This window comes from Kogia breviceps, chromosome 19 (genome assembly GCF_026419965.1).
Source record: "Kogia breviceps isolate mKogBre1 chromosome 19, mKogBre1 haplotype 1, whole genome shotgun sequence".
Classification (NCBI taxonomy): domain Eukaryota; kingdom Metazoa; phylum Chordata; class Mammalia; order Artiodactyla; family Physeteridae; genus Kogia; species Kogia breviceps.
Genome location: NC_081328.1, coordinates 37437140 through 37463682, shown reverse-complemented (window position 1 = coordinate 37463682; position 26543 = coordinate 37437140). Strand labels below are relative to the sequence as shown.

Here is a 26543-nt window from a genome sequence, read left to right as displayed (position 1 = left end):
TTCTAACACCCATTCTATCCCTCCCTCCATCCCATCGTAACTGCTTCACCTCCAACTCAAGGTATGTGCCTACCAGGGGAGGGAGCACCTTACCCAGACCTGGAACTTATTTAGGCCTGCTGCTTGTGCTGTCTGGATTGCAGGGGTGAGAGAGGCATTGCTGAGAGTGGAGACCTAAGGTCAAAAGGGTAAGCTGATGTCAACTCCAGTGGCAGGAGAGGCTCTGGCACCCCTGTCAACTCCCTACAAGTGCCAGACAAGAGCTGCCACCCGAGCTCAAGACAGAGTATCACCTACTGGTGGGTTCTTTCCTGTAGCAATACATTCGCTACCCCCTGGAGGGGTCTGGGAATGAATACGGAGAGACTCTTAGAGTCTGAGATCCTTGTCCTCAGGAGTGGACACCAGATGAAACCTTGCCCTCAAAAGATTCAAGTATTCCCCAAGGATGCCAGGCCACTGGACAGAATGCACATCTGGACTTCAGGCTTTCAGCTCGAAGAGAAGGGTTGCCTGTCATGAGACCCTTCCCCTCCAGTGTCAAATACCATCCATTTACTGTTTACTGTTCCCTTCTTTCCACACGCACTAAATGGGGGAAATGGTTTTAAACTATAGAAAAGGGGGTGGAGAGTTAACATTAGGAAGGTCTTTCTAAAATTTAGGGCTGAAAGTCACCAAGGTGGAGAGCTGAGTCACAAAGGCCTTCCCCTCGCTGGAGATATTTAACAACAGAGAGAAATAGTCCCAGAGAGAAATATGACCCTGTTTAGGGTTGGTGGGTAGGGAGAGGAGCACACCTACCTGGCAGCAAGAAGGGTAGGGGTAGGCATAGTAGGTTGGTGACCTGCCCAGTTCTAGGCATTGAGGATGGAAATAAGCAGGCTGGCAGACCTCTACTTCTCGTGTCTTTGCACAGTGTTTGGACAGGGGGGAATCTCCCATCAAACCTGGAAATGATGTGGAGAAGCTGATGAGAGGTAGTAAGAAGGAATATCAATGTCCTATCCTCACGCAAAAGAAAGAAAGAGAAAATCGCTTCTTGGGGAAGAAGAAGGCAGGACTATGTGTACGTATGAGGTGGTGGGTGAGTGGGACAGGTGTTGTAGAGAGGCTGAGAGTAACCAATATCAGCATCACATTACTGAGGAATATTCATTAGCACAGCTGGCCAAGAGAAAAGAACAGGAATGAAATGACCACCAATGCCAACTGAGGGGGCTACCCACTCCAGCCAGGAGGGAGGAATTGCTAATCAGAAGATAGGACACCTTAATAGGGTCAAGCAAAAAGCTAAGGATCTCCCAAGGCAATAGAAATTCAAGCAGAAATAAACAAATGGGACCTAATCAAACTTATAAGCTTTTGCCCAGCAAAGGAAACTATAAACAAAACAAAAAGACAGTCTATGGACTGGGAGAAAATATTTGCAAATGATGTCACCAATGAGGGTTTAATTTCCAAAATATACAAACAGCTCATACAACTCAATAGCAAAAAATCAAAGTACCAACGAAAAAATGGGCAGAAGACCTAAACAGACATTTCTCCAAAGAAGACATATAGACGGGCAGTAGACACGTGAAAAGATGCTCAACATCACTAATTATTAGAGAAATGCAAATCAAAACTACAATGAGGTATCACCTCACACCAGTTAGAATGGTCATCATTAAAAAGTCTACAAATAACAAATGCTGGAGAGGGTGTGGAGAAAAGGGAACCCTCCCTACATTGTTGGTGGGAATGTAAATTGGTGCAGCCACTATGGAAAACAGTATGGAGGTTCCTTAAAAAACTAAAAATAGAGTTACCGTATGATCCAGTAATCCCACTACTGGGCATAATATATCCAGATAAAACTATAATTTGAAAAGATACATGCACCCCTATGTTCGTAGCAGCACTATTTACAATAGCCAAGACATGGAAACAACCTAAATGTCCATCGACAGATGAATGGGTAAAGATGTGGTACATATATACAATGGAATATTACTCAGACATAAACAAAGAATGAAGCTGCCATTTGCAGCTACATGGATAGACCTGGAGATTATCATATTAGGCAAAGTAAGTCAGAAAGAGAAAGACAGATACCACAGGATATCACTTATATGTGTAATCTAAAATATGACACAGATGAATTTATCTATGTAACAGAAACAGACTCACAGACATAGAGAACAGACTTGTGGCTGCCAGTGGGGAAGGGGGTTGGAGGGAGGGTTGGATTGGGAGTTTGGGACTAGCAGATGCAAACTATTATATAATATATAGAATGGATTAAACAACATCCTATTGCATAGCACAGGGAACTATGTTCAATATCCTGTAATAAACCATAATGGGAAAGAATTAAAAAAAAAAAAAAAAAGCTAAGAAAACTCCTCTGGAGATCTTTGGGTATAAGAACTTCCCTGAGACTGCGCACGTGTGTGTGTGCGTGCGTGCGTGTGTGTGTGTGTGTATTAATCCCTTACGAAAGCAGGCCAGTGGCCTCTGATTGGCTTAAGGTCTCTACCTGGCCTTAAAGTCTGTGAAAGAGACTGAATTTTGCAGGGGTCCGGATGTCAGGTAATTGATGGACATTACCAAATTCCTCAGGGGCCATCACTCCTACTGCTGCTGCCACCTGTAAAAGAAAATTACAGGTTATATTAGAAATGAGATAAGGGATTAGACACCAAAAAGGGTCTATGGGCTTTCACCCAGGGAGCATGGCCTTGGTAGGTAAAGTGATGGTGGTGGTCACCACTCTTTTAATTCACAGAGCTGAGAAGGATTCTGGTGAACCTTAAGTATGCTCCCAAAGAGAGTTTTAAGTGTTCTAAGATTCCTAGCTGCAGGGAACTAGCTCGCAGTCTGATAAAGTAAAAACCATGGTTCCTATACTTAAAAGTTAGGAATTCAACAGAAATAGAAGCTGTGAAACCCAGAATTGTAAAGGGCAATGAAGGTTCAAGGCTAATGGAAAGTTAATGCAAGAAAGTGACTCAAAGGAGAGCATCTAGTTTTAGATCAGATAATCAGATTGTATTTGAAACCTCTCTTGTACAAAACAGCTTCTTCAAGAAAGGCTCAGAGGCCAGAAAAAGGTCCTATGAGATAGAAAGGAGATTTGTGGGACAGCAGATTTGATGCAATTTGGGCAGGTAGGTCTATACACTCCCTGTGTAGGGATGAATCTGCATGGGGACCAACTCCACATTCCTCCTGTGCTATCAACCAGGGTGTGATGGAGAAAACGTAAAGATATGTACTGGGATCTATTTGTCAACAGCCGTCAATACTCATTTTGCAACCTCCCTGCCCCTCTGACCCAGACCTATAATTCTTTCTATCTCTAAGCTGCCTTACTCCCTCCAAGATACTGCTTCCACTTAGCATTCCCCTCCCTGCTCGTCAGTGGCTCCCAGACTCATGCTCAGAAAATAAGCATTGGAAGGGACTGTACAAACATCTGGGAGAGGTCCAAAGAGGGGAGGGGAGTCTCAGCACCAGAGCGAGATGACTTTAGAACCTGCTGTGCATTTCAGTCCATTGAGCACACTATTCAGGTCTTAGGTCATTGTGGAGCACACCACCCTCCTTCCACCCCAACAAAGGAGAAAACCAACCCAAAGCTAAAAAACAGGGGGGAGGAGTACAGCCCTGCTGCCCCCATTTGCCTGTAATCTCAGAGAATATCTTATTTTACTCAGAGTTCTATAATCCCTTCTTCTCATTCAGCAATTCCCCTTAGTTTCCCAGCAAGTGAGGTGTTTTCTTTCTCCTTTCCTTCTTATTTTTCAATATAGCTGTATTATAATGCAAAGGAGCCTGAGTTGAGCTTTAGGGTAAATTCCTCACAATGCCTCAGAGGATCTTTTTCCTACTATCCAACCCCCAGAGATAGTTGGCAATGAGCTCCTTGAACTATGGTGTAATAACTCTGAGGCATCAGGATCTTTGGCTGTGGCTTGCCACTTGCTTCCCAATGAACCAGAGTTCCTGGCTCTAAATAAAAATTACAGTCGTACAATTTGCATGTCATTGAAAGATTAATCTTTGAGGTAAAAATATATAAAGCTTCTCAGTTTTTCTACTAATTTTTTTAACCTAACGTTCCCCCTCAATCTGTCCTTCCCCCCTCTACCTTCCTTTCTTGAGGAAGCACAGGGCTGTCAGGAATTGATGCTCTTGGATTCTAGTCTTGGCTGGCTGCCACTAACTCACCGTGAGACTGTGGACAAGGCATTTCCCTTCCCCAAGCCTCCATTTCTTGCTCTGTAAACTAAGAAGTTGAATTAGGTGGTCTCTAGTTCCCTTTCTAGCTCTGGCCATCCACGATTCTATCGGGAAGAAGACACAAGTGTCCTTCCATCAGGAAGTGAGATATTTCTGCCCTTCACACCTTTCTCTCAGGGCCACTGCATAAAGAAACTCCCGTGTAGATGCCGCCTTTCTCATGCTGGCTTAACTAAAGGGACAAACAAGTGAGTTCCAGTAGGAGGCCAAACTCCTCTTATTATGAAGAAAAGATGTTAAAAAGCTGATCTAATTCTAACCTTGAATCTTGAAAGCAGATAGGAGAAAAGGCAGGTATGGGGCAGGAAAGAGTATGATAAGCATATGCCCCCCTAACACACTGAGCACACTCACCCTAGGAGCCCCGTATAACCAGTGGCCGCTTAGCCTATACAACTGTGTGTGGATGGAAGAAGAAAGCAAGGACATGTGTAAACACTTCAGGAGCGTAGACGTAAATATCCGATCAATGCATATACACTCAATCCTGTTCTCTCCTACTTAGGCCTATACGTGCCTTGTAAGAAGCTATAGTGGGAGGGGACACCACATCCCAGTCTTCTCCCTCCCCAAAGTCAGAAAGGAAGAGACAGTGAGACAGGAGATACTTGGCTTCCTATAAATTGTTTTGTCCTTCCTCACAGCTGCAATCAGAAGCTAAGGGCTCCCGCAGGCCTTGTTCTGATCTGCTGCAGGCAGCGGAGGGTTTTTGAAACCGAGAGGACTTGGCTGCGGCCCCGTTTCAGCTGCCATTGGGGCTGGCTAATGGGCTCATTCGGGAAGACCCCCGCCTGCTGCACTAAAGAGTCCCCTGCCGACCCCTTCCCCAGTCCCAACCCAATTAATAAATGGGGGCTCCCACTTTATGGCTCTGGGAGCAGGAACCAGAGATACAAATGACCCCCAGGGAGGGAGAGAAAAAGGCCTTCCAAGAATCAAGGCAGAGAATTGTGCATCCACAGGCACATGCTGCCACGGGCTAGTCATATCCCATTTTCAAAGCATTAAAGGGGAAGAAACTGGCAAAAAAACTGTCTTTTCTTTCCCAGATCCAGAGTGGGAGAGCATTCCTGAAGTCTGCAGGTACACCCCAGGAATAAACTCTCTTTCACCCGGTTCTCCAACCTGAAAAAGGCAGAGTGCAGGTGATCATCTGGGCACATAGCATGTGCTCAACTATTTTCCAGGGGCTGTGCCTCCTCCTAGACTCGGCAATAATGAACATAGACATATTCCATCAATTGGTTAATAAAGTAAACACTTTCTACTTATTAAAAACAAAGCAGCTACCTCTTTTCAAGTTCTCATCGCCATCAACAGCATAAATACGTCCTGGGGTTATCATCTTCAGCCTATCTTTTATTCCTCCCCTCACATCCAAACTATCATCAAGTCTTGCTAATTCTACTGCCCCCTCTCTTTCCTCTCCTTCCCTTTGTCCTACTCTAGTCCTGGCTCTTGGGGCCTTACATCTGGACAAGAACAATAATATTCTAGCAAACTTTCCTGCTTCCATGACCTAGTATAGCTGCAAAAGGCCTCAACGTCATATTCATCTCATAATGTTCTGCTCTGTTACTGCTTACCAAATCAAATTCAAATTCCTCATTCAAGCCAACAAGATTGCTCCTCCAACTTCATTTCCTAATACTCCTTTCCCGTACTACCCTGACTACTCCACTCACAGCCCTCAGCACAAAACACATAAGCTTTCCATAAGTTTTCTCCCTCTGATCACCCTCCTCTCTTCTGTTTCATGTCCTCTATCTTCATTACCTTCAAGGAATCTTTTCTGGTTAACTCCAGATTTTCTGATTACTTCTTTGCTTTGGTTCCTTCTGTACTATGTTACTATTTTATTTTATAACCTGCATTAATGTACTGACTTATAAATACCAATTTCCCTACTTCCCACCAGGTATAAGCCTCATCTTTCACTAGACCCAGAAGCTTCCTAAAGTTGGGACCCTCCCATAATCTTCCCCAGAAGTTGCCCTGTACTCAGGACATGATCCAGCTAATGATATTACTGCTCCCCATAGAAGCAGCCCTCATGGTATAATTCGGGATATCATATCAAACAACTACAAGAAATACAATCTTATTCTCAATGTCAGTTTTCAGGCTGCCACCTACCCTTACCAACATTGAACATGACTTCAAAGTGTGTTGCAAAACAAACAAAAAAAAAACCTAAAAAAAAAAAAATACAGTAACCATAGGATTTTGTTTATCTTCTTAATTCACAGTATATGTACTATTTTTTTAAGACCCCTTAGGATGAGAAGCCCCATTTTGTTCCCTATTCCTAAAATTAATCCTATGTTCTCAAGTAATGACCTGATTTTCTAGAATGCAAATCAATCCCAGAGACAATAGTAATCTTGTTTCCTACCAGCCCTGTCTCTAGCCTGCCTCTGACCCATCACATTTTTGTAAGGTACCTAGGAATACAGAAGTTATTCATTGAGTCTCTCTCAACTACTTAGCAAGTACTTCCTTAGATTAACCTCACTCTCAAATGTTGACTCAACTTCCTCTAGTTTAGCCCTGTGTGCTTAGACAGGAAAAAAATGATCTGCCACCCACCTTTATCTCCTACATATTGCTCAGGACAATAAGGATTTGCCTTTTATTCTTCCCATCCCTTGGCCTCAAGGTGCTTAATAATCCAGATAATAAAAGCAAAGGTACTATGGTACCTGACACATAGTAGGTTCCAGACAATGTTAGTTCCCCATTCTTTCCCTTCTTCCTCCCAACACTTTCTCAACCTTTTTGGGTCTTTTTTTCACTGGCTAATGATGGCACTGAACTAGACAAACTAATGTCCTTTTGTAGCTCTAACGTTCTGTGACTCTAATTCACATCTTCCGGTTTGTTTGCTCTTCTATGCCTCATCCTCACTTGGGTCTAAAATGAAGGGGAGAGGAATAATTAGCTTCCAGGTTGACCTAGAACATATAAAACCACTGGAGAGTTTTAGAACTGCAAAATTACAAATAATTTTAGCTTGATGCATCCATATCATTTCCTTCTTATTCCTGAAATACTCTCTTGAACTACACAGATAGCAGTGCTAAGCAAAATGTCCTTGATATAAATTATTTGCTTAATATAATCTAGCTTCCCTTGTGAAACTGTCTGCAGGGCATCCCCCAGCTTAAGGGATCCAGGCTCATCCTCCAACCATAAAGGTAACACTACTGTAATCAAGGGGACACTTTACTCTTTAACGGGGCTTCCTTGAAATGAATTGTGAACCTTTAAGGCAGTTATCCCCTTTCAGTACCCCAACAACAATTTTTCCTTCCATCCTCTTATCTGTATCTCTTCTTTATAAGCAATGATACACTGTTTCTTTCTTCAGCCCCACCACCAGACTCCTCTGGTTCTCCCTTCTTTCCCTTATTTCCATCTCCTTCTCATATTGCTTCATTTTATATGAGACCTTTGGTCCCCTAACAGAAATTGCAAATACTGATACAAGGCCAAACCTAGAAGTTCCTGAATTTATAAAAGGGATCAGACTCCTAGGCTTTCTCTAGGTCTCTGAATTCAGCCTCCTTTCTCCAGGGCCAAAAGCATTCAAAATTGCGTTAGCCTTGGTAAGCAGGACTATCTGTCTACAAGCTGATCCTCACCAAGGGTGTCCCTCATCAAACACAAGAGGAAGAAAGATCCTCTCCTTGAGACAACCCATCAGGCAGGTGCCTTCAACTAAAGAGGAGACTCTCTCAAAGACCTAGGCTCTGCTCTTCACTTAGCTTTGCTACATTATAGCCTTTTTAAGGTCTCTCCATGTTGCCAGCGTCAGGGATGGTTTGGCTTGGATAAAATGTCCTTCATTCTTTTAGAACTATCAACATTATCTTCAGGTTACAACCATGCCAGAGCAAAACATCCCCAAATCCATCTATTTCCGGGTCCTAGGGAACATACGTCTAAATGAATTTACTTCACGGCTATACCCTCTCATTCCAGAGAAGTATGATGTGGCTGAGGGCTGCATATTGAGAAGGCTTGGCTAACAACTACCCACCTAGAGTATTAAAGACTAACTGCATATCAGCTTTTTTCTCTCAACCTTGGACTAGTAATTCTTGAGATAGAGATATGAGAGTAACCCAGTGGTCCAGTGTTTTGGCAACCTAGTGATTAATCAATCACCAGGGCATCAAAGCAACCCTCATCTGTTTTCTCAAAGATAGCAGTGCCCTCTTCTCATCAAGCTTTACTTCCTATAGACACCATCTGCAACCGAGCTTCGCAATGTTATCAGTAAAAGCAACAGTCTCAGGATATGAGGGAAGAGAATGAAGAAGCAAAGGTTAACCAGTTAAAGAATCTCTTGTACCCCACGTAACATACATTAAAAGCTCCTTTCATAGCTTTTAGCAATAAGTTATCTTGCTTTCTCCTTCACCTCTCACCCCATTAAGTTGAGGATCTGGAATAGACATTTGTCTCCTGAATTGCTTCTCACTACCCTTCAAAACTACTAAGCAGCAATAACTCTAAATACCCTGCAGGGCTAATCAATCAATATCTCTGGCAGGACTAAAGCATGTGAGTTGGGTAGTGAGTTGGGAGAAGAGAGAAAAATAGGAAATGAAAGGAAGTGGGTAGACAGGAGATGGAGAGATAGCTGCACATGGTGACAAGTGGTAGAGTACCACCAGTAATTCCTTTAGGTGTCACACCTCCCCCAACTGGCTTGGAGTATACTCTCACGTGAGAGTATTCCTAAGGCTATACAGGAACACTGGAAATGCCACACCTGGACAGTAAAATTAACCAGTGTCCAGGAATGCTCACCTTGCCTCTCAGGACAACCAGAAGACTCAGCAGTTCCATTTCTCCCTTGGAATGTTTGAATATTTACTCACTTGAGGAACTCCCCACTTCCATTCCACTTAGCTGTTCAGGATGACTAAGTTGTGAACAGAGAAGTAACTCAATACCAAAAAAAAACAAGTCAAGCTATTGGGCAGTCTTTAGTAACAATGTAAATCCCAGTTCAGCACAAAGAATATTAACTGTTAACTTCCTTCAGGCATTAACCTTACCACACAGTTAAGGATGCCTGTCTAGGAAAAGATAGTGCCCAAGAAATTTAGGTACTGAACAGCATGGTTTCTACTTAGAAATAGCCTTGAGTGTGATAGAGAAAAAAGTCCAGGTTAGTTAGGTCCTCAACTTTCAGGCCCAGAATTGAAGACAGCCATTGCTATGAAGTGGAAACAATACTCTCTACTAGGTTGAAGTGCACACTCCTAGTCATGAACTTGCATTACATAAAGATCAAAAACAAATTCCTTTTCTCTGGAGGCTAACAAGGAACACAGGACTCCAGGAATTGGAACAATCTTGAGCTCTCCATTCTCCTTCTGGGTAAAGACACGACAGCCCACAGGCAAGGAAACATCTTACTTAAAACTGTGGGGATTCAAAGACAAGCTGGCAACCCTCAACACCACATTTTTGAATTGGATTTCTTCCTAATTTCCTTGTTCTGGTGTACCCCTTAACCTTGTATGACTGCTTACTCCACTCACAACTTCCTGATACCTGTCTCCCCTCTTCCTGTCTCCTGATGCATTTTTTTTCCTGTCCTCTGCCTACTTATGTCATAACTAGCAGGACTGTAGCACATATTACAAGGGAAAGTTTAGTCTCCAGTGTCCTAAACCATGAAAGGGAAGGGAAAGCAATTTTCTCATGTGGAGACAGGAAAAGATTTTGGAAATAATAGGAATTTTACCCTTATAAATAACTTCGACTTACTTCCTGGATTGGCAATGTATCAGGAAATCTCAACAGAACTAGCAACACTAATCCATCCCCATGCTGGCCCTACTCAAGGTAACACAGGAACTGGCGTGAGGGTGAGGGTTTCTGATTTAAGAGACTATTTTTTTTTTTGGTCTTAACAGCTTCTTACCAATTTCTCTTCATGACAGTTGAGCTCAAACCCACTTACCTCTCCTTTCAGGAGGAGTCAGGGTACATGAAGCTCAACTCTTTTGATGGCCTGGCACCATCATTACTTTTGTGCAACTAAACTTTTTACTTTAGAAAATCACATCTTATGATTTCCCCCAATTCTTTATTCTCTAGTTCCTAGTCTAGTGTTTTGAAGCACCTCTTCAAATCCTGAAAACTTTTTTTTTTTTTTGATAATTTATGAGTCTACAGAGATTCTGAGACAAAGAACCCCTAGGATAAAGTGGAGGAGAAATGCGCTTTATACATATAATTAGATCTGCTCAAAGGGTACAGATTAAGAAGTAAATGCAATGGAGCAAAAGTGGTATAGTAACAGGAAATATTTAATTTTCCAATCTCCACTTTCCATTTTTATAAACTGAAAGAAAAAATTTAATATATTACAAAATATCTATACATAGACAAGGTAAACCCGATAGGGGGCAAAAACAAGAGAGAGAAAGGAATACAGTGTCAGGAACCTAAATCAGGGAGAATGAGGTGGCAACTGACACTTTTCTGATGCAGCATTCTCTCTCAAAACCTGCTGGTAACCATTTTAGTACTGTAACTATATATGCATATTACACACACACACACATACACACACATACACACACACAAACACACACACACAGGTGGCTGGGTGATGTCTATGGCATAAGCTAACAGAAATCCTACTCACGAATTCGTGCTAACTGCCCTGCTTTTATACGTACAGATCTGATGTTTTCAAATCCTTATCGTTCCCATGGACAGTTGAAGGAAAAAAATAAACTGGGTCAGGCAAATTTGTTTTCAAAACACAAAAATGATCATGGTCAAACCAGTTTTGCCTCTCATTCGTGAACAGAATCAGACTTATCATCTGTTCAAAATAATGTATTTAATTAATGGACAATATCTCCCATGGTTCAGTAACTAAAACCAAAACCACTTTTGAATTAATTGGGTTTGTAATTTTCTAATAGCCAAGCAAAAATTCTGCCAAACCTGTACTTCCATCACGTTTATAGATAACATAGCTGAAAAATTAGCAAATACCTTTTCTTCCTCCAGACAGATTACAGGTTGTTTCTTTGTCCCTCTGCCTTTAATAGTCCAAAAAAATTTTTTTCTTTTTAAAGGTTAGACTCCCAAAATGGGGGTGGGGGTTGAGATGGGATCATACATACACAAACACACACACACACATTCTCACCCCCTTCCCTAGTAGTAGGGATGGGGGAATGGAGACTTAAGTATATTATTTAGAGTATTTGGCATAATTAAAAATAAGGGGTGGAGAGGGAAAAACACTATTGATGACTGCTGATAACCAAAGTACAATGAAAATATATAGAGAATTTTATTCATATTTGATGGGAAACCAATTTTTCTCACTGGATACTTTTGATAGTATCCCAGGCTTACGTTCTTTAATCAAAAATGGGAGAGCAGGGCTCAACGACTCTAATTCAAATATTCTAAAATACAAAGGCCCATGTCTGAGGACTAAGAAGTCAACAGACAAAAGGTTCAGATGAACTTCAATGCAATTTACCAATAGCATGTCAGTGAGCCTAGCAAATCTAATTGGACACACTGGTATAAAAAGCCATCAATGCCAAAATGGCTAGAAGGTTCTCTTTTTAATCAATGTTTGGCCCTGAGGGCAAGGCCAGAGCAAAACCCAGAGAATAATAAAGAAATACACACACCGGATATCTGCCTATTTCAGTAACAGGGGAAAATAGTCTTCATGTAAGTATCAGAAGAGGGTTCTTCTTTCATTTCTTTAAAGGTTTTTTTTGTTGTTGTTTTTATTTTTTAATTAACGCACCTCTCTCTTACAAGTAGTGTTTATTTTTTAATATAAGAACTTGGCATTGAAACATGAAACTTTACTTGAGGTCTGTAAACTATTCTCCAAGATGCTGAAACATATTTGCCTTTTCTTTGTAAAACGGGACTAACCTACGTTTCACAAAGGTCTAGGTCTGTGCAGATAATTTATTTAAATGTATATGTTTTAAAAACACATTATATGCTGGTACTCACACAAAACTGGAAGCCAGAATGAGAAACCTCCCAGGTTATCCCACCCTGAAAGCCTTTCCCTCTTCCATTTTCTGTTTATAATAAGGCAAAATTCTTGCCATGAAGTCATAATTTAACCCCTTTTACCAAAACCAGAATCAAACCTCTCTGGAGGAAAATCCCTAAAAGAATTGGCAGGATATACATGCTGAGATGTGTATATGTCAATACTGTTCTTTCTTATGGTCTGCTCTTTTAAAATTATTTTTTTAAAAAAGGTCTCAGGTAGTGATACATCTTCAGAAAAATATCCACCCTAAACTAAGTTACATTTCCATGTATTTTCAGGATGTATTTTTTTTCTCTTTGACAATATTACAATGCTCTGTTTCAAAGGTTTTTCTTGACATAAAAATATATGCGTAAACAGTATGTATGCTAACTGATCTTAGTAGCCCTCCATGTATGGAGCCATCATCTCCTACCCTAGCTCAGCAGCAATGTCCTAGGCTGGTTGCATCTACAAATCAACTTCACCATCAGAACGTGGTTTAAAAAAAACCAAAAAACATTTTAGAATTGAAGATTTACAGAGAACAATATAGGAGTTTGAATTTCCTTTCCTTTATTTCAAAAAAAGTAAAGAATTATCCCAGGATTTTGGGCATCTCAACAATTAATTTTTTCCAAACAAATGCCTCAAAAAAGAGAGAGACAGAGAGAGAGTGAGCAAAAGAGAAACTATAAAGATGGGGTAAAAAATAAGAGATGGGGTAAAGTCTACCTACTTGCCCAAGAAAGCCACTTTCTACAACCTGCTTCATGTGCAGGGAGAGACGGGGCATGTCTTTTCTCAAAGTGGAGCAAACCTTAAGGACAAGCAATTTATTTGGAAAAAAGGTATGTTCAAGATGCTCAATGGGGTAAAAAAAAGAGTTCACTTGAAAGAAAAAATGTGAGATGGTGGAGAGGAAGGAAACATTTATTTAAATCAGCCAGTCACTCTGTTTCCCTTATAGCAAAAGCCTAAGAGCAGCTCAAATTTTGTGAACGCTAGTCTCTTAAAAAAACAAAAACAAAAACAAACACAAAACTTTAAAAACCTAAAGAGAGCCTCTCCTGAACCATCTCAAAATTGAAACTGTTTCCTTTTTCTTCTGCTCAAGAAGTACAGGCAATGAACTAATTAAACATTTACTTTTCAATTTAATGACCCTCTCCGTATTCTCTACTTATATTTACTAGGTAGAGCTGAAGTAAATGTTCTGGCTCTAGCCCATCCAGAGGGAACTGGTGCCAACATCGCTATTTTATAAGTCGCTTGCTAGTAGCAAGTGAGCAAGAAATACAACAGACAGCTTTGCAGTAGCCAAATGCAGAAGATTACCTCGCTCTGGCAAATGATTTCATTAAAGGTTCAGAGGACTGGGTGGAAGGATGGATAGGGAAGGAATCTTTCAGGACTCTGAAGTCTCTGGGTTAGTAAGGAACTCCTCTCCCTCTTCCCCCTCTTTGAGGGACTCTTGTAGGCCCCCGATAGAGTTTTCCATAAGCAGAAGACTGAGCTGGGGCCCCCCAGTTAAGGCCTGCTCCTGAGCTGCTGGCCCCAGTGGTTCCTGGCCCCAGCTCCCCATAGTTTTGCAATTTGGTCTCTGCGTGTACCACAGAGTTGCTGCTTCCCTCAGCCTTCAGGAATGGTTGCCCGACCACTGAGTGTAATGCTAAGGGGACCCTGGCAAAACGGAGGTCCTGGTCCCCTGGGAACTGCACTGACCCTGTGCCCTGGTAACTGCTAGACTCCCCAAGGTGGCTCACAGAGCCCGAGAAGGTCCTGTTCTTCACCAGGGTCTGGGCCAAGGATTCTGTCAAGGCTGGACCAGAGTGGCGTTCATCAGTGTCAGTGGCACTGAACCCTGTTTCAGGCCCATCATTGTTTCCATAAGTCCTGTTGGGATGGGGTCGGGTGGAGTAATCCATTGGTCTCAAGGCCTGGTGCTCATGTGGCAGGTGGCCAGGAGGCTCTGCTTCAGGCTGGGATAAAAGTTGCAGCAAGGCGGCTGTCACGGCTGGGTTCAACTCCTGGGGGGCGCTGGAAAGATCGCCTTCAACCAGAGGGGGTGGAGGTGGCGGCGGTGGAGGTCCGGGGGGCTCAGGGGGCCTCTTCTCTGGTGGAAGAATGTGAGGAGGACATGCTGTGGAAGGGTTACTTCTTTTAAACACCATCTTTAAAATCACATGTGACTATAAACACAAACACACACAAACACACACACACAAACACAAACACACACACACACACACACACACACACACACACACTGCCCGACATAAACAAATATCAATACAAGTAACCAAATATATATAAAGAATAAAACCTTGGGATCAGGAAATCGCAATTTATAAATAAAATCAAGTGATTAAAAGTAAAACAGTTGCATTCTGGATCTAACAGCTGGTGTAAAAAGATCATATATTTCAAATGATTGTCCTGATTTTTGTCTGAGATTTCCTCCATTTCCTTCCTTAAGGAATTGTTCTAATATGTAGGCTGTTGGTAGCCTCCCCGCCCCTTTTTTGCTGTTGGATCAAAACATTAATGAAAATTAGAAAGAAGGAAGATGAGAGGGAACAATACAAATGCTGTGGTCACATATCTAGGACATAATCTTGCTGTACAATAGGAGACCTTGTATGGACTTAGCTAACACATTTTACAGAACGTTTGATGATATAAGGTTAACACGTAAAACAGAACTAAAAGAATACACAGGAGAGGTGAAATAAAGTAAAAACCTTCCATTACCGTCATGTATAAATTATACACTTGCTTCTCCCAACTTGAGTCCCCTTTCCCCATAATCACATTCTGAAGAATAGGATATTAACCACCATACTGTCATTCAGTTTCCTTTGTTACAGTAATTATAAAAAATCACTATAGCAATGTCATGCAGAATGGGATGTTGATAAACATCTGTTTATCTTGGAGACAGTGACAAGAAACAAGTATTTAGAAATGTATTGAACTAATTACTACACTCTGTCTTTCCAAAGATCTTACTAGAACCACTCCCTAAAGTTTTTGTCACCCCACTGCTGGATTACTTTGCCTAACCACGGCAATCATTGTCTGATAATGAACTCCTGCCAAGGTAAGAGACTAGAAATGTACAATGGCGTGAGTTTGAGGACACACAAAACCAAGTACAATCAGAACTGTGACTTTAGAGAGTTGGGAGTCATCCTGCTGAAGGAAAGACTTAAAGTTTTGGGATATCTTCCAAATGATTGATTTTTCTGTTCCCTATGGAAGCATATTTTAAATGTCCATATAATCAATTCTTTATTATTATCTGAGATAGTGATATAAAGTCATTACTCAGGCAAGCCAAAAGTAGTTTTTATAGTTATCATTAGGTATTTTGGTTGTATATTTACCACAATTATATTTTGCAAAAACAATCAGGAAAGTAAGCATGCCCTTAGCGTGCAGACGAAAGTATTCTGAAAACACTACAAAACTGTTGAGCAGTAGGAGGATAAGGTTGGTGTGTAACATACAAGTAGGGTGACCAAGAGTCCCAATTTCCCTGGGACTGAGGGGGTTTTCCCAGGTTGCTAACTTTCAGTTTTAAAACCAGGACAGTACAGGGACAAGGTGGTCATCCTATATACAATACGCACCCAAGTTACTTGTTAACAGACTGGCTGGTTGACTAGGTGGTAGAGAAAACTGAATTAAAGGACAAAAAAATTAGTTATAGAAAACTCAAAACTTAAAAAGTAGACGTCCAGAAAAAGGAGAGCTAACTGGACTACAAACATCTATAGATTTCAGAGCTTTTTGCCGTGAACACTACATATCTCACTACGTAAGAACATCAATCACAGTACCAGTTATTTTTTAAAGTATTTTTGGTCTGTACATGAAATGGAACACCAGTTTTTTTTGTTTGTTTGTTTGTTTTAATACTAAGGGCAAACAACTTTAAAAATGCCTAACTGCAAAAATGGATAAAGCTACACTTATTTTCTTCCATCTATACTACTTTTCATATTTGCCTTTTATGTAAATAGCCTAATTGTGTTTCAACAGAACTAATTCTTAAGCTCACATTCTTTCACATGAGAGGATGAAAACTATTTCAAAATAGCAAAGGCAGACGGATTGTAAAGAACTATTAAAGGTTAATAAAACGTCTTAAGAGAATTAAAAGTAAAGATCACATTAAAAAAAACATACTGTTATAAGATTCAAAGTATTAACAATATTGCCAATCCTTAACAGCCTGTACCCATGGTGGGAGGGATTAATGAAATACACAAGTAACTTAAAACTTCATTTTACTCATTAGATTTCAACCAAAATCCTTTCCCAACTAGTACAGAATAGCTAAACAGTAGCCAAAGTGATAGATTTTTACCTTCTCTGGCTAACTCAGTCTGCCCTCTGGTGGAATTGCTAATGAACACTAAAATGGCCAAATGAGAGGTAGCAGGGGAGAAACAAGAACATAGAGACATCGGAGAGACACCAACGGGATAATCCAAAAGTGACTGTAATCATTAGGAATGGCATTTCTACTCTCCTCTGAAAAGTAAATCCAACAATTTCTGGCCATGAGCCAGGCCTTAATTTTAGTTCAATTTCACCATTTGGCTGATAGCTTGTTGACTCAATTACTGGGTGAATTTCTTTCAATCACTATGACATTGAACTTGAACTTCTTTCAGATACTTTGATTATAGCTGAATTTTTTTTTTTTGGTTGGGGGGGTGGGTGGTGGTGCAAGGGAGGAAGGTATGAGAGATGAGATAAAAAGGCCTACTTTAATTCTAGATTTGCTTTCTCTGTTATTCCACATCCTGGAGTCTCTTAAAAACAACTGGAATTGTTATGGCATAATAGCAAAGTGAATTAAGAAACACATTAACAAGAAACACATTAAGAAAGTACAGGAATTCTAGTTCTGCCTCTGCCAATAATATGATTCCAGCAGTGGGACCATAGGCAGGCTTATTTAAACTCCCTGGATTGCAGTTTCCCTATCTATAAAGTAAGGGGGTAATTTTATTTATGTTACCTTCTGTTTTTTTTTAACTTTACATATGATAGTTTATATATCTGACCTTGTACTAGTGGAAATAAGGCATATATTCTCCATACCAACCCATATGAAATGTGAATGCAACAGCCTAAAAGTTGAAGGTTAGTGTACCCCATCAGACCTTGTACATCTTCTCATTCCCCAATTCATGGGGTCTTCATGGACAGCAAAAATTTCCAAGGAGTTGGAATCACTTTCAGATAAGTAAACATTTTGCAAGTAAAGACTGTGAATCAGAATTCATTAGAAAATTTAAACTTCTTTTCCCTATAATAAATTGTATGCTGTGGTCATGTGAGATCAAGGTATACATATTTCCTTTTTTCAGATTTTTTTTTTAATATAATGCTCAATTCCTAATCTAGGGTCCATTTAATTATCTCTTTCAGGAACACAGATTTAAAGGAATCATTTTTATATGCCGTTTTTTGGAAAGGAAATGTACTTTGTTAATTATCTACTTAGAAATCTCAATTTATTCTTCAGGAGATTAACAATGATATCTTATTAGGGCTTTCTTGACTGTATGTTTCTGGCGAGACTCTGGTATCTAGCATCCACTATACCAGAGTACAATTGACTATTTGTACAATCTGATAATGGTTTGTTTGGAAGGCAGATTTTCAAGTGCCAATACTAGCTGGCCACCACACACACAGTGGTTCAAGATGCATCACTAGCTACAGTTGTGGTTTCCTTGTGTGAGAACACAGGGACTTTACTTACCTACTTCCTAGGAAATGGAAAGATGGAAAAACAATCAGTATATGAAAGGTGCTTTAAGAAGCTTTGAGACTTAAATAAAAGAAGCTGGGCAAGAAATACATCACTTGGTGCTATGTTCTCCTGTAGACTAGGTGACAGAAAGACTGAAACCGAGGCCACTGATGTGAAAAAGAAAATGTTAGAGATTTTTAAGAGGATAAACAGCACCTGAGCTCAATGAGATTCATGACCGGTCTGTTTACCTGCTGCCTCCTCCTGTGGCATTGTGGGAGTTCTTCGGGGCCCCTGTGGCCCACTGTTCTTGTCACTGTTGTTTTCCTCCAGGTTGCCTGCTGGCTCCTGGGTTTTCATTAGTTGACTCAAGAGAACTGCCAACATATTCTGCATGTCAGCTGGTGTGCTTGAAGCTTCAGGGGTTGTCTGTTCTGCTGAAGGTTGGACCACTGGGGCAGGGGGTGCCTCCTTCAAAGATTCCTCTGGGGCCGTGGGCTCTGAGTCCTGCTGTTGGGAAGTGGCTTCTGTTATGACACTGATGGATTGGTTCAGGGCCTCCAGCTGCTGCTGTATCTCTGGATTGGAGTGGATGTTAAGCAGCTGCGCCATTTGAGGAATACTCAGGTCAGTTTGGCTCTGGAGCAGGTTCAATAACACTGCCAACTCACTTTGATTCAACTGTTGTGTGATGTCACCGAGGCCTGTGGAGAGACAGTGGAGCCAATATAAGAGGATGAGGCAAGGCAAGGACCTTTGCCTTCTTCAATTGGCAATAGCAACTTACAATATCCAATGAATGAAGTTTCATTTTGAATGTCTCATTTTTCATGCCTCCAACTGTCATGACACATTTGTTATTCTTTATATTTTCACTTAAAAATACAGGGACTAATTAAAACATCTCTGTATTGTGAGTAAAATTGACTTCATTTTATCTATATTCTTCAAGGTCAGTGATTTTCAACCCTTACTGTACATCAGAATAGGAGAGGTTTATTGTCTGTTTGTTTTTGAAATATCTTTATTAGAGTATAATTGCTTTACAATGAGAATAGGAGAGATTTTAAAATTCAGAAGCCTCAGGTCCCATCCCTAGAGATCTGGCAATTGTTTGGAGGTGTTTATATATAAAGCTTTTTAGATGATTCTAATGTGCAGCCAGCATTGAAAACCACTGTTTTAAGTGAACAAGGAAGGAAAAATGAGCCAAGGAAGGAATAGCTGTAGTTCAGAAAAAATGGTTGCACCACAGAAGAGCTACTTTGTTGTTTATAATTCATCATTACACAGTTTTTGATATATTTAGATCAAACAACAGTCTACAGAACTAACTACATTTAGCAATTGTGACTTAACATGATCAAATTCTAGGACGGTCTTAACAAATCTAACATAAACAGGGCTCCAGTTGTTAGGGAACCATGGGTAAACTAATCATAAATTCACACACACACACACACACACACACACACACACTTGCACTTGACCTTCAAAATCTGCCAAGTGATTAGTAAAAGCACAACCCAGCACTGACCTATTGCATCCCCAGCCCCAGGCTCCACCTTTCCAGGAGTAGGCTGAGGTGGTGCTGGGCTGCTGTTCTTCACAGGCTCAGCACTTGTCCCTGAGATAGTTTCTTTTCGAGAGGCTTTGGGTGGAGGTGGCTCTTCTACCAAAACACCGCTTTGTCGCTGCCGTCGCCGTTTCTTACTCCATAATTCATGGCAATCCTGCCAGTGGGGGAGGCTGGAAAAAGACAAAAGAAATGTGTGTGGGAATGCAGTAGTGAGTGAATGGAGGAACAAGAGATTAAAATGGGAAGGCTGGGGCTTCCCTGGTGGCGCAGTGGTTAAGAATCCGCCTGCCAATGCATGGGACACGCTGGGTTTGATCCCTGGTCCAGGAAGATCCCACATGCCGCAAAGCAACTAAGCCCATGTGACACAACTACTGAGCTTGCGCTGTAGAACCCGCCAAGCCACAGCTACTGAAGTCGGTGCCTAGAGCCTGTGCTCTGCAACAAGAGGAGCCACCACAATGAGCAGCCCACACATTGCAACAGAGTAGCCCCTGCTCCCCGCAACTAAAGAAAGCCCGTGCACAGCAATGAAGACCCAACGCAGCCAAAAATAAATAAATAAATTTTTAAAAATAAATAAAATAAAATAAAATGGGAAGGCAAAGAGCAAGGGGAAATAGAAAGGATAAGGAAAATATAAAAATAACCAGTATAGTTAGTAAACAGATAGTAGCAGTGTAAATAGAATCATGGCATATGGTAGTGTGAGAAACTAAAAATGCAAAAGCCCAAAGAATTTCTTTCTACAGTGAGAAATGAATATCTTGCTAATACCAGAGACACACTTGCTATATAAATGCCCATATTCCAGTCAAACAGTTAAGTTTTATAACTGTTCTTGCTTGGCATAACAAAAATAAAGGAGACCTTTATTGGTCAAGTTTCAGTTGGGAATAAATAGAACAGAGGTGACTGCCTTGTTAATATATATAAAAAGTCCAGGCAAGGTGGTAATTTAAATCTTGGAACCACATGAGCATATCATGATTAAATCACCTCTGTGTAAAATCGATTTATGTATTACTTGGTGTGTAAGGACCAAAAAACTGGTTCTTTCTTCTTTCTGCTCACTGAATTTCATGACTGGATATTTTCACTTGTGAGGTTTATTAGTATATTTTAATATATTTCCAGACTTTCCTATACTCAATAAATTCCAGTAAGTCAAACCTTACCACAATAAAGATTATCATAGCCAAAATTTCTCTATAACAAGTTTCCAATTTTTACTAAAAAGCTTACATATTTCAATCACATTCAATATATCAAAATTCAAACACAATAAATGAATTCGAACATTTCTTCGGATTATCAGATTTGTAGATATCATCTGTTCGTGTACTAACATCTCATACATTCAAGATACACAGTATTTCTATAAGAAAGAAATGCCCAAAAACTCTGACATGAAAGCTATAATGCTGTCAGTGAGAGTCAAAGATTTTTATCTATCAGAATGTGAGATGTGAGTGTAGAAGCTCTGAGGATCTCATACAATACAGGAAATTAATAAGCTTCTGATAGAAGAAAGACACATTCATAGACCATATTTTCTATATCAAAATTCAGGACATATGGTTTGATAGTGAGACAAACTATTTAAAATTAGGACTGTTCTTGCACGTGTGGGATAACATGGTCACCGCAGATATAGGGAGTTAAAAAAGATGAAATGGTTAAAAGCAAAAATTAGAAGGAATACTTTCAAAGAGATTATATAGAGCAATATGCTGGGGATCCAGGGACAAAAGAAGATAGCATGAGTCCAGTTAGAACAAATATCATATCTAAATCTATTCCTTGTTTAAGAAAAAAACATAAAGCAATAAACTTCTTATCAACCGTAATACTCAAGGACACCTCTCTATTTGGTTGGCCACTGCAGTTCCTTTTTTAAAAAACCTATTATTTTGAGTTTCTCATCTCCTGAAGCCTCGGGAAGCTTTAGGGTCACTACATAGCCGCCAGCACTTACTCTGGAGGATCCATTTTGCTGAGCTCGACATCTTTAAGGAAGTCACTCTGTAGGGTCTGTTCAGCTGTACAACGTTTACTAGGATCTAACGTCAGCATGTGGTCCAGTAAATCAAGTGCTGCTGAAGGAATGCTGTGAAAAGGAAGAGAGAAAGAATGAGTTCACAATGACCCCACAGTTCTTAAACCAGTAACCTTATGTCAAAGGTCTCTGAATTTCCAGCTCCATGTAAAACTATGGGAAGGGAGTTGGAACCTGGATAAACAAGTAAACAGATTTACTTCCACAAAGGATTCAAGAAATGCAATAGTAATACAGGTAGAAAACATGAAGCCAGCAGTTTCATCCTTTTTGTTTTAGGAAGATCAAAAGGACTATGAGAAAACTTGTATATCATTCAGAATAAAATGGTTTTCTATCAGTTAAAGCCTTCATATGAGAAAATTACAAAAGGGCTATGATAAAACTCATACTGCTCAAAAATAAAATGTTTTCCTATGGTGTGTTTTCATAATAAATTAGGACAGCACTAACTCCCTAGGACAAGAAAAAGTCAAGTCCAAACAGCCAAAGACGGAAACTAGATGTACACATTTGTCAAACTCACAAAGAGAATTCTTCTCGTAGGCGCCTTCTATATTGCTTCTTCGGTTTCATTGTATTGAAGTAAGGCAGCTTGATAACATCAGGCCACACAGCTGGACAAGGGCTACCACAGAGTCGACTGAAAACAAAGCAAAAAGCAAGAACAAGGAAGTGAGTGAGTCAGCATCATAAATTCTGGAGATTCTAGAAGCAGAAATTATTACCTCCTCAGGTCTGAGGGATCTTGGCTTATTAAGTTAAAAGGCATGCAGAGAGGTAAAACCTGACCACACTGCTTTAAGGACAGAAGGAACAGGACAGAAAGACTGGTTACACGACAGTGAAGAGAAAATACTGGCACAATAGTCCAAAATGATCCACAGATTTGGTTTTGTAAAACATGTTCTTAATCTTCCACATAGGTTTCAACTACCAATTTTGTTCTGTTCAGTTAGTATTAACTTCAAAGAGCTGAGCTGGTCCTATAATGTCCCTAAAAGGGAAAACTAGCAGAAGAGAGCCTAAGACTGGAATTTTGATGGAAAACTGAATTTACTGCATAACACATGAGTTACACACCACCTTTAAAAAAAAGTCTACATTAGCCTGTCGTATTCTTCCCCTTAATTTTATTGAAAAGAAATAAAACAAAAAACAAAACTCAAATTCCATCCCAACCCCAAATCTTCCCAAAATCCTCTATTACAGGCTCCCTTTTATAATTATCTGTTTACCTGATGCATCACTTACTAAACTCTGAGTTCTCTGAAGGCAGGGGCCTATCTTATTTATCTCTGAATCCTAAAGTTTAACAGAGATAGGAATTTGTTATAGAACAGGCTCAACGAATGTTTGCTGGATAAAGTTGATCTTAATCTAACCTAAGTAAGAATGGAACAGCTATCCTGAAAACAGCATGCTTTTATATGAAGAACTAATTTTTTAAAAATGCAAAGAAAGACCTAAGAAGTAGGTGGAATACAACTTCTTTCCATATACAACCCATGACAAAATACATGGTAAACCTGATTGAGTGAAGAGAAACTTACGTAGACATAAGGAGCATAAACTCACTTAGTAGAATGACTGAAAAATGTTAGAAATTAGAGGATGAGATTACCTATCACCCCTGGGCACTCAGAGCACATGCACAGCTGTACCTGATCAGTTCTAGCTGAGCCAGTTCCAGATTGGCTTGAAAAATTGGCTTCTTTGTGAACAGTTCCCCAAGGATGCATCTAGAAAGAATAAAATTGAGAGGTCAGAAGAGAAATCCCTGGAGCCTATTTAAAGTGTCTCAATAAACTTTTATAGTATATCAGACTGTATCTGACATACTAAATAAGCCCAAAACTCAGGGTCTGAGTTTCATAGAAGAAAATATTTCTTGCAGTGAAAATAGTACAAAGGATTTAGATTTGCTGGTAGATCAAACTTTTGCCACCTATAAAGGACAGTCTATAAGCAGAAAAAAGGAGTTAAGAAGCCTTTTCTATCAATTCCACTTGTAAATTTAGGAAATAATGAAAAACACACATTTCAATTTTACAAAGATGCTCAGCAGTTTCAATAAAAAGAATATTAGCCTTTTTCATTCATCTGCTCTGCAGAATGCACTATGTACATGTACAGCCCTCTTGGCACTATATTTGTAAAGAAAAGTTTACTGTCATCAGTCAGGATCAGTTTCAATAGGACTTTCAAACATATTATGCTTAAACACTTTTACCATTTTGAAAAGGCCTTTCAAAACTATATTGACATATTTACAGTCTCCAAGTATCTCTCCATAAATTACTTATTAATTACAAAAGGAAAACTGATAACTATTTAAGTGTGGAAAAAAGACAACACCTTAACCAAGTGACCAAAATTAACATCATCAGTAAGAGGCAAACAGGGTTCATGTAAATACAAATGTAATACCTTAAAAAAAAACACTTATGAAATAAAAAAGAATGAAATTCTGCCATTTGCAACAACATGGATGGACCTAGAGGGTATTATGCTTAGTGAAATAAGTCATACAGAGAAAGATAAATACTGTATATTATCATTAATATGTAGAATCTAAAAAATAAAACAAATGAATGAATATAACAAAACAGAAATAGACTCACAGATAGAGGGAAAAAACTAGTGGTTACCGGTGGGGAGAGGGACTTGGAGAAGGGCAAGACAGGGGTAGGGGATTAAGAGCTACAAACTACTATGTATATAACAAATAAGCTACAAGCATACATTGTACAGTACAGGGAATATAGTCAATATTTTATAGTAACGTTATTTTTTTTTTTGCGGTACGCAGGCCTCTCACTGTTGTGGCCTCTCCCATTGAGGAGCACAGGCTCCGGATGTGCAGGCTCAGCGGCCATGGCTCACAGGCCCAGCCGCTCCACGGCATGTGGGATCTTCCCGGACTGGGGCACGAACCTGCGTCCCCTGCATTGGCAGGCAGACTCTCAACCACTGCGCCACCAGGGAAGCCCTATAGTAACTTTAAATGAAACATAATGTACAAAAATTCTGAATCCCTATGTTGTACACCTGAAACTAATATTATAAATCAACTAAACTTAAAAAAGAACACTTATGGAATATTCCAGCCAAAATTAAAACCAAAAAAAGGCTAAGGAACTGTTCCAGATTAAAGAATGAAAACTAAATGTAGTATATGACAATGAACTGGATCCCCTATCAGGTGAAGTATTGTTTCCAGGACATTATAAGGGTACCAACAAAATCAGAATATGGAATATAGGTTATACTCTATTAAATATATTGTATCAATGTTAAATTCCCTGAATTTGATAATCATACTGTGATTATAAGAGAATATCTTTGCTCTTAGGAAACGTACATTAAATATTAAGAGGGAAAGGAGCATGATACATAGAACTACTTTCAAATAGTTCTGGAAAAACATATGGTATACATATATAAACGTACATTTTATTCTATGTATATATTGTACATTGTATTATATATAAGTACATATATATAACACATATACATACCACATATATATATATGTGAATATAAAAGGAAATGTGGCAAAAAAAAAAAAAAAAAGGAAATGTGGCAAGATGTTAAAAATTAGTGAATCTAACACAAATGATCTCAAAATAATTAATGCTGAGTAAAAGATACCATAGGGGGCTTCCCTGGTGGCGCAGTGGTTGAGAGTCCGCCTGCTGATGCAGGGAACACAGGTTCGTGCCCTGGTCGGGGAAGATCCCACATGCCATGAAGCGGCTGGGCCCATGAGCCATGGCCGCTGAGCCTGCGCATCCGGAGCCTGCGCTCCGCAACAGGAGAGGCCACAACAGTGAGACGCCTGTGTACCAAAAAAAAAAAAAAAAAAAAAAAAAGATGCCATAGGGAAAAAAGAGCATAGATAGTATGATTCTGTTTACATAAAATTCTAGAAATGGAAATCAATCTAAAGTGATAGAGAGCAGAACGGTGGTTGCCTGGGAATGGGGTGGTATGGACAGTAAGAGGGACTACAAAGGAGCACATGGAAAATTTTGGAGGTGACATTGGTGACGGTTTCACTGGTGTATATAAATAATACGTCAAAACTTAAATTATACACTTTGAATATATGGTTTATTGGAAATCTCAACTGAAAGGTTAAAAAAATCAGTGAATCTGGATAAAGGTTATACTAAAGTTCTTTGTACTATTCTAGCATCTTTTCTGTACATTTAAAATTATTTCAAAATAAATTTAAAACATGAAAAAAATTACAGGAATACTCTGTACTTTTTTTATGTCTGAAATATTTTTTTTCAAACAGTGGGGAAGAAAAAAGTGAACAACGAATCTCTTCTAACCTGTGCTCTGGAATGAGATTAATTAACAAATATTCCCAAAACCAATGTTTTCAGTCAGCCCTCCATATCCATAGGTTCCTATCCACAGATTCAACCAACCATGGATTGAAAATACTTAGAAAAAAAATTCCAGAAAGTTCCAAAAAGCAAAACTTAAATTTGCCACACTGGCAACTATTTACACAGCAGTTACATTGTATTTACATTGTATTTACAACTATTTATGCAGCATTTACATTGTATTAGGTATTATAAGTAATCAGAGATGATTGAGAGTATACTGGAGGATATGTGAGAGGGTGTGTGTAGGTTATATGCAAACACTACACCATTTAATATAACAGACTTGAGCATCCCCATGTTTTGGAAGCAGGGGGTCCCGGAACCAATCCTCCTGTGGATACAGAGGGACAACTGTATATAGTTTAACTTTGAAATTC

At 39.7% G+C, this 26543-nt stretch overlaps 1 protein-coding gene across 11 annotated transcripts in view; it reads right to left on the bottom strand.

The window, feature by feature from the left end:
- CDK12 (cyclin dependent kinase 12) overlaps positions 1-26543 on the bottom strand; it is a 62338-nt gene that overhangs the window by 8486 nt on the left and 27309 nt on the right. For 2 of the 11 annotated variants that reach the window (XM_059046589.2, XM_067021200.1), the window contains exons 9-15: positions 23425-23502; positions 22287-22403; positions 21680-21811; positions 19660-19871; positions 18374-18826; positions 2525-2635; positions 805-950 (exon numbers count right to left, since the gene is read on the bottom strand). In XM_059046589.2, coding sequence (XP_058902572.1) covers positions 2604-2635; positions 18374-18826; positions 19660-19871; positions 21680-21811; positions 22287-22403; positions 23425-23502 — 1024 coding nt within the window. In that variant the 3' untranslated portion in view covers positions 805-950; positions 2525-2603. Of the gene's footprint in view, positions 1-804; positions 951-2524; positions 2636-10604; positions 14490-18373; positions 18827-19659; positions 19872-21679; positions 21812-22286; positions 22404-23424; positions 23503-26543 lie in introns of those variants that run through there. The other 9 variants (XM_067021194.1, XM_067021195.1, XM_067021197.1 and 6 more) reach the window with 8 other exon arrangements.